Consider the following 13770-nt stretch of genomic DNA (forward strand, 5'->3'; position numbering starts at 1 on the left):
TCCCCAAGGACCCCCTCTTCCATGTTTCAAGAAGCTCCCACTTCCCCTTCTTTGGGGTGGGGGCCTCCTTTGGACCCTCACAAAGCCCCTGCCAGAGAAGAGGGCCCTTTTTTTTTCAGATTTTACTCAGCTCAATTTCCTCGCTATTACATTACTGGAAAGCTGATCATACCCAGGGGATCTCCTGGCTGCAGACAGGATATTTACCTAATTGGAAAAGGTGAAAAAAAGACCAGAGACGAGGAGCTTGGCCAGCTGTATCCACCTTCACCCGGATTCATTTTGGTCACGCTTTGCTGGATGTGCAAAGCTGGGCCGTTTGACTGGTTCAGTGCAGTGTGCCAGAGCACAAAGTGGGTAACTTAGCATCCAGGATAAGTGTTCTTGTGGACACAGCCCCCTGGGTGGGAGTTTGCGTGGCCTTTAGCTGTCTTAATTCTCCAGCAGCACGGCAGCTTGCAAACTCTAAATTATGTTTTTCAAACCTGGCACCTTTAAGTAAGATGTGTGGGCTTCAACTCCCAGAATTCCCCAGCCACCTATAAGGCCCTACATGGCATAGGGTGCCTGTCGCCCATAGTATCTGCCCAGCTGATTTAATCTTGCAGGGTTGGCACGCTCCAGGTTGCTTTGATTAAGCAATGCCATCTATCAGGACACCAGTGCCCTCTCTCTCTGACCACAGCAGCTGTTGTTTCACCACGGAGGCTGAAAATCCTTGGGCTACCAGGCTGGGGGAACCTGGGAGTGGATCGAGTTCTTCCATGCTCCTCAGCGCAGCACCAAGGCATGAATGCTATTCTTCTGGCCCTGTCCATCTGGGTCCACGTCTTCTGATTCCTTCCTGTTGTGTTGGGTTTCCGCTCCCTTGTCCTTGGCTGGGGATGAAAGGGGTTGTTGTTGTCTCCATCCCATCTCCATCTCATCTCACAGCCTCATATTTTTTGTTGTTGAATAATCTGGGAGGGGGTCAAGATGGGGAAGGTCCACCCAAACATGGTGTTTCAGCAGCTGTAAGTCATAGAATTCAAAGGGTTGGAAGGGACTTCGGGCTTCTCGTCCCAAACCCCTGCCCAGTGCCATCCTGGACAAACAGTAGTCTAGCCTTTTTGGGGGGAAACCTCCAGCGATGGAGCACCCCCAGCGCCAGGAGGCAGGGTGGTCCACAGTCACCGCAAGGCTGGCATGCCCCCACCACTGTTTGGAGCAGAGGCACCACGTGCAACCTGGACATGGTGGCGGGTCCAGCCAGCCCCTCCCTCTAGTCCAGACTTCAGACGGATTTCCTGTGGTCGGATTCCCAGGTCTGGACCTGAATCCACCCCAGCCCATCTGTTTGGGTGAGCAGAAAGTTGCTTTGTTGCAGGGCTCATCTCGTCAGCCGTCCTCGTGGCTCCTGGTGCCACGCCGTCTCCAGCGCCCCCCTCCCCTGGATGTTCTCTCAGCTCCGAATAATATCAAAAGCCATCAGATTATTACTGCAGGCCACGCAATTTTCCATTTACTGTAATAAAATACTGAAGAAACAAAACAATTTAAAATTCTAATAAAATTCAAAGCGTATCTTCTGCAGCCGAGATGATTCAATTATTTAGCTGTTATTGAATGCAAAGACGGGGAAATTGAACAGCTTGCAAGAAGGAGAGGGGGAAATTCTTGCTCCTTGTGGGGATTTTGGGATGCATTTTTTTTTTTCTTCCGCTCAGAAAAATATAAGGTGATGAGATGAGATGGAGGTGGGTGCTTATGGTGGAAGTGGAATGCCTTCTCCTCTGATAGTTTTCCAGGGACATTTAGGTTCCTACAAAATAATTATGTGAAATTTATAAATATTTGTTGCTATTGTATTTTCCTTGCTGAAACCCTCAAAGCCATTGACAGAAAACAAAAACGAAATATATAATAAGACACTTAAGTTAAAACAACATAAAACAATGTTCAGTAAACAGGCAGTTTGGGGGTTCTGGTGGTTTGTACTCAGTGACTTGTCTGCACTGCCGGTCACTTCAGTGTGTTTTTAAAACAGGTATCCCTTTAATTGGGTCTAGGTTAATGGGCTTATGAAATGACTCTTTTCTAAAAAGAAGCATTTAATCTTTAAGGGTGCATTGTCTTCGGCCTGCTTCCTCCCCATACATACATACTTTTCAACAAAATATTTAAAAAACATTTAAAATTAAACATTACACGGCATAGAGTTGGGTCCAGTCTCATCCCTATTTTAATCTCACTGCCTGCGAAGGATTTCGAAACATTGAGATTTTTTTTCCTAATGTTTCTTCCCACCTTCTTGGACCTCGATTGCTTTCCAGGTTAGATTGCTGAAACTCTGCCGTACTCTGGGTTTCTCTTTCTTTTAAAGGGAGGATTCCGAACAAAAGCAGGTCATTAATATATCAGATTTGTCATATGGTATTTGTCATACAGTGTCATACGGTGAATTAGAATCACCCATAGAATCACCAAGAATCAGGCACCATCATCACTACTTTCATCAGCAGCAGAATTAGAAGAGCGTTTATTTTTGAAAAATGGAGTAACTCTCTTTTTTTTTTTTAAAGTGGTTGGGGGAACTCCAGCTTTCCAGGAAGAGTTTCTAACTGCCAGGAGAAGGCTGGAAACACTGGGCTGCCTTCATACGAGCGTTTGTCCTGGAAGGGTGCCTGAGGGTGGCTGCAGTCCCACATTCTGGCCACCAGCATCCAACTGGGCCCACCTGGAGGCCCCCGACGCAGGCCGGGGGGTGGGCGAGGGCAGAAGGGGCAGGCTTCACAGAGGGGCCCTGACCTTGGGGCCAGAGAGCAGCCCCTGTGGCCACCTTGCCCATGGCTGGCGAGGAGGAGCCAGCCCACTCGTCCAGGCAAGTGGCAGGGTGTCAAGGCAGGACCGCAAGGGTGCGACCGGGAAAGCAATTACGGTCCCTTCAGAAGAGTAATTACCGTGGGGGGGAGTAGCACTCTCCGAAGCACACCAGGAACCCCACGGAAATTGGTTGCTCTATCATTTTCGCAGCAGGGTGCTCAGCATCCCCCCAGGATGTGACAACACGTGGAATTTGCGGCTTGTCATCGCCAGTCCCTGCCTGCATTCAGGCAGCAGCAGCGTCAGTCTCCCTCCTCTGATCTGCGAGTGATGCTCCGGTGGTGCACAGAGCATTTTCTGCCATGCTGAAGTGGGCTAAGCCTGTGCTGCAGTTCCGGAGGGGCACGAACGGGGCGGGATTGGCACATGGGCAAGTGGTGACTGTGGGATGGATTGCTGGGGCATCTCTCCACATGCTGCTGTTCCCCCCTGTGAGGTCAGACCCTTCCCCGGTGCCCCCTTCCTCTGCTAGCCCTCATGCCAGGAGTCCATGTCATTAGGGATTCTGCAAGTGTCACTGGCTAATTAGTGCCCCTATTAATTGAATGCTGGCAGTGCTCCCACCCCTCCAAGGACAGCGGAGTTGGCATGGAGGGGGGTGCAGAGGTGCCCTTTGCCTGTCTAGCTGGAAGGTGATTTCAGCAGCCCAAACCTCCCTGTGGGTGCTGGTAGCCATGCCCCAGGGCTCCTGTTCTGTCTAAACTCTGTCCCTGACACCCAGGGACATCAGGCCTGGCCTGCAGGCGCAGTGAAGGGGGAGGTGGCCATGAACAAGCCCGTCCCTCACCTCGGGGGGGGGGCAGCAGCCCCCCCCCTTGCTTGGCTGGCCATGCTTCCGCTCAATGCCACATTTCTGCCCGACAGGAGTGTGTTGGTACAAGCATGTTTCATGCCAGCCACTGACTGCCTTGCCCATTCATCGTGGGTTTCCAGCAGTCAGTTGAAAAGCCAGCTTCACCAGGCATTCCCCCATTACATTAATGTTATGGGCTTTTTACAGGTGTCTTAAAAAGGGATTGTTATTAACGAGTCTATTAAGTCAATTAAAACCCAGTCCTTCGAGCTGGATTTAATGTAGCCACCGGGGGAGAGGGGAGGAGAGAAGAGATGGGTTTGCTTTGTTCGGGGGGTGGGGGAAAGCAGGCTCTGCCTTTTACAGGTTGGGTGCCCAGAGGGAGCGACTGTGGGCAGAGTTCAAGAGTTGGCAAGCAGGAGGGTCCTGCTCATGCCCATCTTTTCAAGAAGTGGGTATTCATCAGGGGTGGGAACAGTTCTGAGCACCTAGGCACCATGCGCTGCAACAAGGCCCATTACATAGCGCCCACCCACCCCCCATTGTTTTTGGCCTGCAGACCAGTAGGGCTGGCATCTGGAGGCTGCCCTGCCCCCCCCCCAGCATTCCCAGAGTGTGCCAGGTTGTAAAAATACACATTTTAGACCAATCTTTCTCAACCTTGGCAACTTCAAGATGTGTGAACTTAAACTCCCAGAATTCCCCAGCCAGCCATGCTGGGGAATTCTGGGAATTGAAGTCCACCCATCTTAAAGTTGCCAGGGTTGAGAAACAGCATTTTAGACATTTGGCATTTAAGGGCTTGAATCCTGCACCGTGAGTTCAGAGCGTTGGGTAGTTATTGCTGTGTTTCATTTGCCTTCCCTTTGCTCTTAGGGAATTCTTTTGTTTTACTTTTAGGGGTTTTATAATTGCAAATTGCCTCTGAAGCAGAGGGATGCGCTCTCCCACCTTTGAATCGAGCAAAAGGTAGCCTAGCTGGTTTTAGAAAGTGGCAGACACGCTATTCCAAGCTTGTTTTAAAAGATGAAGAGGGTGAAATTGTCAGGGTGCAAAAATAGGTCTTTTTGTCAACACTTTTACTTGGCTGCAGCCTTTCCCAGCTGAGTCCTGGGGTAACAGACTGGGAGAAAGATGTGGGGCAGGGTGGGGGTTGTCCAGGACTAATTCCACCTTATCCTTTGCATCTTCCTGGAACCCTTTCCCCCCTTCTTCCTAGCAAGACCCCCTCTTTTCCCACCTCTTTCAGAGGCAGCCTCTTCAAACACCTAATTTATTCAATCTATTAGATAGATTGTGTAGATTTAATCATTTTCACAGTTGGTGGCTCATTGGATACTCAAGATAAACTCCAAATGAAAGTATAATGGAAACAACAAATGAGTTTTCACACCAGAAACTAGCTCAAGAAAGGAGTTTGAGAGAAGCAAAATACATATAATCTCTCTCTCGCTCCCTTCATTCTCCTCGGAGCTGCCTTCTGCTGACTGCAGTAGGTTACCACAGTTAATTTCACCAGTTTTGTTCATCTGTAAAATTGCATAAAAGTGACATTTTTGTGCTCATTATAAGAAGTGCTGATTTATAGCTGGTAAATGGATTTCTCCCTATTTTTTTTCCATCGGGGCTCTAGTAGTGCCGCAAAGCATCCATGAAATTGCTTGTATAATATGGTTTAAATCCAATCTCTCAGAGCAGCGCTTCCTCCCCCTCCCCTCGGGTAAAGAGACATTTCCACTCTTCTACGGAATTATTGGCGCCCCTCCCATAAACAACCTTGGAAATTCATAAAGGGTGATTGGATGATCTTTAAAAACATGGAATCTCTTTGGAAGAATAAAGACAAATTGGTATCCTTGAAAAACAAAACCCTGAAAGGGTTAAACGAAGGGAAGAACATAGTGTCACTGATTGTCCTAAGTGTCTCTGGTGGTCAACAGAGCCTCCATAACCAGGGGCAGAATACCAGAGAATAAACAGTGGGACCGTCAAGCCTTGATGGCTGAATTTCTACATATGTTTCCTGGAGCTGGTGGAGGGATTGAGGCTAGTTGATGGGAATTGGCTTTAACAGCCATCAACCACCCCTACCAGGGAGAATTCTGCTGTTTATCTGGGCAAACACCTCTTTATGTTCTTAGCTGAGCCGAAACCAAAGGGTTAAGTCTGGAGATGTCCCCTCTTTCCCCCAGAATTGGGGAAGAGAGGGTATTTAAGCTAAATGGGCTGATTTTAGCCCATTTTGCTTTCTCCAGGATACTTTTCACACAGAAAACTTGTTTTAATTTAAACCAATGTTTCTCGACCATAGCCAGCTATGCTGGCTGGGGAATTCTGGGAGTTGAAGTCCAGACATCTTGAAGTTGCCAAGGTTGAGAAATACTGATTTGAGCATTTGGAGTTGATTGTGCAGATAATGCTCTAGTGACCTCTAGGGGTGGCTACAAGCATTACATCATATCACACCATGGTGTAAACCTCCAGACAAGGGGTGCTTTAATTGTGTATGTTATTCTGCTACACACTTACTCTGCTACCTGAACTGAATAAAACAAGCAGGTTGTGCCACTGCAGCCCACTAAATCTTGAATCCACCTGGTTAAATGTGCTGTCCAAACACAACAGGAGCGTTTAAACTTTTGCTCCCTAGTTCAAATAAGATCCTCCAAAATGAAGCAAAGTCGGTTGTGTCACAGATACTTGCTTTATCGGTTGGCATACATATGTAGATCCTGAAATGTGTTTGGCTGATTGCCAGGACAAATTGGGCTTGAGATCAGCAATGCAGCGTTCTTAAGAAGTGGACTGGCCCTGCCTGCGGCAGTGAGATCCGGGCAGGTGTCCTGAGGAAGTGGGCCAAAAGTTTAAGGGCCCCTCCCAACTCCAGCACCAGATTTCACAGCACTAATCTGTACCCCTCACGCACCTGGCATGCTTGCATTTTTCAAAAATCTGTGCCCTCTGATTCGGAAGAATGGAGGGTGTCCTGTTGAATGTCGAGGCTCGACTGCTGAGAGAGCCTGGTGTAACTCCATTCCTTCCTCATCTCTCCTAGGTGAGGTCATGGCCCCCATCCGTTCCCCGCGATACCCCAGCCCGGCTGAGCTCGATGCTTACGCGCAGAAAGTGGCAAACAACCCCCTCACCATCAAGATCTTCCCCACCAACGTCAGGGTCCCCCAGCACAAGCACCTTAACCGGACGGTGAACGGGTACGACACGATGGGCCAGCGCTACAGCCCCTACCCCCTGCATGCCAGCAGCTACCAGGGTCTCCTGGCCGTTGTGAAGGCATCCACTGGCAAAGGGGCCGTGAAGAACGCCGAGGGCAAGCGAACTAAGATGTCCCCCGCCCACGTGGCCGTGGCCCCTTACTCGGTGTCCAGCACTTTAGCCCCCGGGCCGTCCTGCGCAGCCCAGCTGAGCTACCCCAGCAGCCAGAAGCAGATGGAGGCACCGGCCCCCCCCAACGTCACAGTGGCTGCCTCGGTTGTCCCGCACACCAGCCGGAGCCTGGCGCTGCCCCCAGCCAACCTGCCCTCCATCCAGAACATCATTTTCCAGATCAATCAGCAGTGCCAGGCCCAGGCCGGCCAGCAGGTGTGCCAGGGGGTGGTGGTGACCGACCCCAGCTCGGCCAAGCATGGCACCACCAGCAGCTTCTCCACCATGGCTGCGGTGGGGGCAGCGGTGGCCTACGCTGGCGCCGTGCTGCCGGATTGCCGAAAGGGCACCGCCGAGCCAGTGGCCTGCTCCCACCCGGGCGGTGGCCTCGCAGGGCCCAAGCCAGGCCTTTACCCAGACAGCATGGATTACCTGCTTTGGCAGCAGAAGCAGCAGCCGCTGCGGATGTACAGTGCGGGCAGTGGGGGGGCCATCAGCAAGTCGCCCGAGGTGTGCACTGGGGTCTTGCGCGGCTACCCCGTGACGGGTGCCTCCGCTGCAGACCAGGTGAGCTCCTCCCCGCTGAACTGCACGGGCATGCACGGGAATTTCTCGGTGGGACAGTACTTCGCCCCTCCTTGGAACAGTGTCTTGGTCACCCCCAACAGCAGCGACTGCTACAACCCGCAGGAGCTGGCCAATGGGCACCGGGACCTGGCCTTGCACCCCTCGGAGGGGCTTCCCAGCCTGCCCAGTAAGGCGGTTTGCAACACCTCCCTCCTCAGCAGCAGCCTCCAGTCACTGGAGTACCTGATCAACGACATCCGTCCGCCGTGCATCAAGGAGCAGATGCTGGGCAAGGGCTACGAGACTGTCTCCGTGCCCCGGCTCTTGGACCACCAGCACGCCCACATCCGCCTCCCGGTTTACAGATAAGGGGCGGAGGAGCCCCCAGGGCCAGGCCGCCCCAGGCAAAGGCAAACCTCTTGGGCCGTGTAGGTCAGGAACGGGCTCGATCGCTAAGAACGTGAACAGGGAGACGCGATCCAATTTTGCTGCTAATCCAGGGGAAAAGGTCCCTGGGGACGAGAACGGGTGTGTGCCTGCCTGTCGGCGTTGCCAGCCGGACTGCCTGGGGAGGGGCCCGTTCCCCTCCTGGAAACATGTTTCTGTCCTGGGCTGCGCTTGGGCTTTTGAGATGCATTGTGACTGGGGGAGGGCCAGAAGGGGGCGGACCCCCACTCAGGCCCCTCCTGTCGATCCAGGTGGGCTTAGTGTTTCTGCCCTCCCTTCTAGATGAAGTCTGTAACTTGCACTGTTTCGATTTAAAGCTAATAATTGGGGGTGGGGGGCAAAGGTGTGGAGGCCATTTAAAGAAGGAGGGGGAAAAAAACCACTTAAAACTTGAAGTGACGTTTTTTAGTTTGAACCTGCTGTACAGTTTTTGGCTGCTATCGGATGGATTTTCCCACCCCTCCATCACATCAGCATAACCCCGGGAGATTTCTTTTCTGAATTAAAACATTATTATTATTATTATTATTATTATTATTATTATTATTATTATTATTATTATTATTTGCGTTTTGAATAGCAGTATTTCATTTCATTGCTTGCCTGTGTGTGAGAACCAGGAAGGAAGACCGAAAGGTTGGGAGACATTTGCAGAAGAAACTTTGCAGGGTCGAAACGGTGGAGAATCCTTTGTCCCTTTATTTTAATCCTTGCTTTGAATCCACCTCGGTAGCATCTGGCTGCAGGAGGCCGGGGAGAAAGCCACATCCTTTTTGGTCCCCACAAAGGCTGGAAGTAAGTCACTCCCTTGGGCCCCCAATCCCCAGAATACATCTGGCCATGTCTTTGTGGGTCGAGGGAACGTAGATGCCCGAGGGCTGCCCGGGAACCAGAAAGGACGGGTCGGCAAGTTGTGTCTCTGTAATTGCCGTTCCAGCCACCGAGAACAGGACATCCCCTCATCCCTCTCTCTTCCTGTGCAAATTAAGTTGTAGAAGCATTGTGGGTAATCCGAGCGTAACATGCAGTAGTTCGCAGAGAGAGGCAGGAGTGTGCAGTCCCCCACGAGGCATTCAGCGCCAGGTATCTCTTCCCCCTCCTTCCAGGATATTAGTGTTTCACGTCCTTTAATTTCCTCCTTTAAAAGAGAAAGAGATGCAGCTTTCAATAAAGCATTCCTTTTGCTCTGCAGTTCCCCTGGCGGAATTAGGAGTTTCACAGGTTTTGTGCCAGATGATCTGCTTTGCAGGGATTTCAGATTTTCACCACTAGAGAGCGGAAGGAAGGAAGGGATCGAAATGCAGAGGTCCTGTGTCCCTCACCACCTGTTCCAGAACTAAGTGCATTTACAAATACCTGAGAATGTGTTTTTATACGAAAAAGCAACCATTATATTCTACTGTGAGAAGTGCACTCTGCACTATATTGTTTTAAAAATGAGAGAAAACGAAAAGCTCGGAAAAAAAACGGAGAACCATGTCTGGATGTCTTGTCTGTCTTTTTTCTCTTCCCTCCCCCCCACCCCCAAGACATTAAATCTGGGCTTTCCTTCGATCTTTGTTCTGGATCCTCCTTGTGTGCTGCCTCTCACCCCGTGGATGTCCCTGCGCTGTGCGCGGAAGAGGGTCCAGAGCGTGGGGCTGGGAGTTGCCCTGGTGGGGAGGCTTCCCATCCCCCTGTTCAGACAGCTGGGGAGTCCTGTGTCCAGAGAGCTCTGGAACAGGAGCCAAGAAGGGTCTTCCTGTAACCAGCCATGTGTAACTGGGGGAGCTGGCTGCTTGCAGCAAATCAAAACGCTTTGAAAATGTTTCGGGGTGACTTGGTCTGAATGCGGCCCTGAGCTAGAAAAACCTGGCCTGCAGGTAGGTTTTGCTCTCCTGGCCTGGCCTGAGTGGGTGTGGGTGGGCTCCTCCCCCCAGCAGGGACTCAGGGTTGGGGAATTCCCAAAGGAGCATCTTTTTGGCAGCTGGGAAGAACAGTGAGGTTTGCTGGGGGAGAGCCCCTGAGTGGGCTTGCCCCTCAGGTGGGAGTCAGGGGGGGGGGCTCTGAGCCGGCTCTGCTGCAGCTCCAAACTCTGGGCAATCTCGGACGGCAAGCCTCTGCCCTTCCGCATATTTTCTCTCCAAAGTCAAGTTTATCCTGGATGGTGAAGGTGGCGGGGCAGTAGGGGCAGTTTGATGTGGGCGAGGAGCAGACCTCCTGGGTTTGAGACTGTCCCCTTCAGCTCCCAGGCAGCTGAGCTGGGGGGGCCTCCTCTCCACAGCGGCCCCTCCAGCTGTTGGCCAGGTGTGGAACATGCCTCCTGCATTGGGGATGGGAGCAGTCCGTTCCGGATGGCTTTCCATCCATCGCGCCTCGGCCTGTCTTCCTCTGTCGCAGAGATAAAGCGACATACCGTGTTTTGGGGGATGTCTTTGGCCTTGCGGAGGCAGGCGCTCACACCAACAGTGTTGAAAACACTGCAGCCTGTTTTTCAGCCCCTGGATGGAGTCAGTCACCCCCCCCCAAGGAAAAGTCCTTGGCCAGATCAGCATGCCCTTTTGCACCCCGTTTTCCAATTCACTTCAAATTTGGGGCTCTCTTGCCTTGAGGCTGCCCCACACAGGAGAGGGGAGGTGGGAGGGGCAGACCTGTGGGTAGGGCTCCAGGTCGGGCGGGGCGGGGCAGAGATCTTCTTCCCTGTTGCTCCGGCCTCTCTGGGTCCCGTGTTTTGGCGGATGGGAAGGGGTGCGCTGGGTGGCTCCTCCGGGGCCTTAACCGGAGTGATGGACAGGAACAAGGAGGGCCCTGGCAGGAGGAGTGGTCACAGAAGCCGGTGCCATTTTAGGAAAGGCAGTCGGGGAGGGGTGGTGTGTGAAATTGCCCAAGAGATCTCGCAGTCTCCAGGCACATTCAAATTAAATTGTCTGCTGGAAAATGAATTTGCTTGGATCTTGGTTAATCAAAAACTGCCATTGGAGGACGGGAGACAATAAATGTGAAGGTGCGACTTGTGATTGAGGGAGAACTGCTGGAAGGGGAGGGGATCAGGCAGGCTCATTACAAGCCGAAGTCAGAGGAGTTGCCTCCAACCGGGCGCCAGGGACGATCCGGTTCTCCCGCCCTGGTCGCTCGGATGCGAACGAGGGTACCCCGAGATCCAGCCAGAGGCAGAGAAGCAGCAGGAGGGCAGGCCTCGTCTGTGCTTAAATAAAAGCAATTCTTCTGCCATGTAGTGGGCCTTTTTGGCCCTCCCCTCGACCAGCCCTCTTTGCTCGCCCTCGCTGATTTGCGGCAGTGGGGAAAAAGGGGGCGCTTGCCTCCTCTGTCCACCCAGCAGCCTTTGGAAAGGGCCCAACGAGGACTTTCCGGGACTGCCCGAAAGGGGGTCTGCCTGCCTTGGAGGACCACAACCACCCAGGCCCGTTTCAAGCGTGGTCCCCCTGCAAATAACGTCCGGGGAAGCGGCCCCTGAAGGGGGATCAAATCCCGGGGAGCGAGGAGGCATCCGCCGCACAACCCGCCAGACAGGGAGAAGGGCGGCCGCGGGGCGGGGGCCTCCCCGCTCAGTCCGCTTTGAGGGGACGCCCCTGCCGAAATTCGCCGTCGACCCGGGCGTACGTTTGCGCGGCGCTTGGCCGCCCCTCTTTTGGATTGCGGGGGGAGGGCGGCCACGGGCGGAGGGGCTCCGGAACAGCGCCGGGGCCTCGGGGCTCCCCTCGCTTCCGCCCGAAGCGCCGCCTGCCGCCCCGGCGGCTTGGCTCCCGTTGCAAGCCGGCCTCGGAAGGGCCCGGGCTCCGGGGTTGGCCGGGAAAGAGGTCGATTCCTGTCCGCCCCCGGGCCGTTTCTCTTGTGTGGGGGATAGAACCGAGCGTCGGCCAGGCCGGGGGCGTCTCTCGCTGGCGGGGCCCCGAATTGCCCGGGAAGAGGCGCCCCCGTTCTTGGGCCGCCGGCCCCGCGGCCCCACCTTCGCCGGGCAGACTGGGGGCTCCCCAGTTGGACTTCGCTTTCCGAGACGGGTTGCGTTGGAGCCGGGGAAGAGGCGGGGGGTGGGGGGGCTCCTCTACTTCTTGACTTGCGAAAGAGGAGAAAGCGGAGGCGGGAAAGGCTCCCTCGGGGATGGGCTCATCTTAATCGAATTTTACCGCGTCCCCTTGGACGGTTCCTGACCGGCCCTTTATTGGCAGCCGCTGTTGCTGCTTCGCGGCGAACGGTGCACATTCAGTGCTTAAAAAGGGAGAGCAGGTTCAGCTGGAAGACGGGGGAGGAATGGGGGGGGAGGCTTCCTGCAGCTAAGCGGGGGCTCAGCCCCGGAGCGAAGGGATCCTGGCTGCCCGTCTTTCGGGGAAAGGGAGAGATCCCCTATGGGGATGACGGTCAGCCTTGCCCCGTCGGCCGCTGCCAGCTTCCAAACGGACAGTGGAAAAATCGTGGCTCGGTCCTTCACACGCTCAGGCTTAGCCAGGCCTGAAGGCCATCTCCCCGCCCCCCCCCCCCCACCCCCACGTGCCTCAGTGCCCTGCTTTTCAAGATGGGTGCTCTGAAGCCACCAAAGGGCTTGTCGCCACCTTTGCTGGGCGGGTTGATTGACAAGTGTGCGAGCTTCCGAGTCCCACTGCATTGTTTGGCAGGCAGAATCGTTTGGCCTTTTTAGTTGCTCCGCGGGGCCGCGCTGTCATTCAGAAAGCAACGAGCGTGTGCGTGTGAGTGTGTGCGCGCGCGCTTCTGCATCGGCACATTAAACTTTAGCCGCGGCCCAGTTTTGTTACACACAGGCTGACTGACAACCTTTCCTGAGCAATCTGCCAGGCAGCCGCCAAGAAAATTCTCATCAAATGTCAAAAATGAGATTAATGCTGGAGCTGCAGCGATGCTGCTGGTAAGGGTCGCCCCCGCCCCCGTCTCTCCCCCCCCCCCGTGCTGAGGGTTAGTTAAGTGCTTCCCAAGGAAGAAAAAAAAGCTCCTCCTCAGAATAGTACTCCGTGATTTCGTGTCGCTCGCTCGGCTCCTCGCGAGCAGCCTCCCCGGAGGCCTGCGGTTTCTGCAGCCGTCCATCGTTCCCGCACCTGCCGCGCGGCGGAGCAGGCCAGGGGCTTCCCTGGTGCACGAGGCAGCCCGCGGCCCTCACCTCCTGCCCTCGCCCGCCGGACCCCCGCCGGGCCTCCCCCGCCTCCTTTCTGCCCTGCCCCGCGAGGGCCTGACCCACCACCCGCCCTCCCTAAAACTGGGTTCACTTGGAAAACGCCGAGTATGCGCCTCCTCTCCGTAGATTGGGTGCACTTGGGGGCGGGAGGGCCCATTCTGCATTTGCTCAAACTAGGCAGCCCCCTTTCTAGAAACGCCGTGCGGTTTCTAAGGAGAAATATTTTGCACCTGCTCAGAGGGGAAAAGGTCCCCCCTTTTTTTTTCCGCAGGCGGGGCTTCTGGCCCTTAATATATTGGGCTTCACAAAAGGTCTAGCAATACATTCAGTGATGCATCATCTGTTGAATGCCTGCCTGTCCCTGACCTGGAAGACGGGAAGAAAATCTGTCCGCAAAATTCAGGTGATCCGGTGGAGTTTGCTGCCCTCTTGTGGCGTAAATCCCAACCTGCAGGCAGGGAACTGGGTTTCCAGGAAGGAAGGAGGTGGGGGCCATTGTGGGGAGGGGAGCATCCTCCCCAGGACCAACTTCCATAGCTTTTCTGTAATCAGTCGACCAGCTGGGTGGTGCCAAATAAAATATAAGGGAGGAAAT

General features: G+C 54.0%; 1 protein-coding gene across 1 annotated transcript in view; it reads left to right on the top strand.

Annotated features, from left to right (window-relative positions):
• The window catches only part of FAM222A (family with sequence similarity 222 member A), a 37969-nt gene extending 29922 nt beyond the window's left edge, over nt 1–8047 (top strand). Inside the window, exon 3 of the mRNA XM_063315502.1 lies at nt 6711–8047. Coding sequence (XP_063171572.1) covers nt 6711–7975 — 1265 coding nt within the window. The 3' untranslated portion in view covers nt 7976–8047. The remainder of the gene's footprint in view (nt 1–6710) is intronic.
• The last annotated feature ends 5723 nt before the right edge of the window (nt 8048–13770 follow it).

The sequence above is a fragment of the Candoia aspera genome, chromosome 15 (genome assembly GCF_035149785.1).
Source record: "Candoia aspera isolate rCanAsp1 chromosome 15, rCanAsp1.hap2, whole genome shotgun sequence".
NCBI lineage: Eukaryota > Metazoa > Chordata > Lepidosauria > Squamata > Boidae > Candoia > Candoia aspera.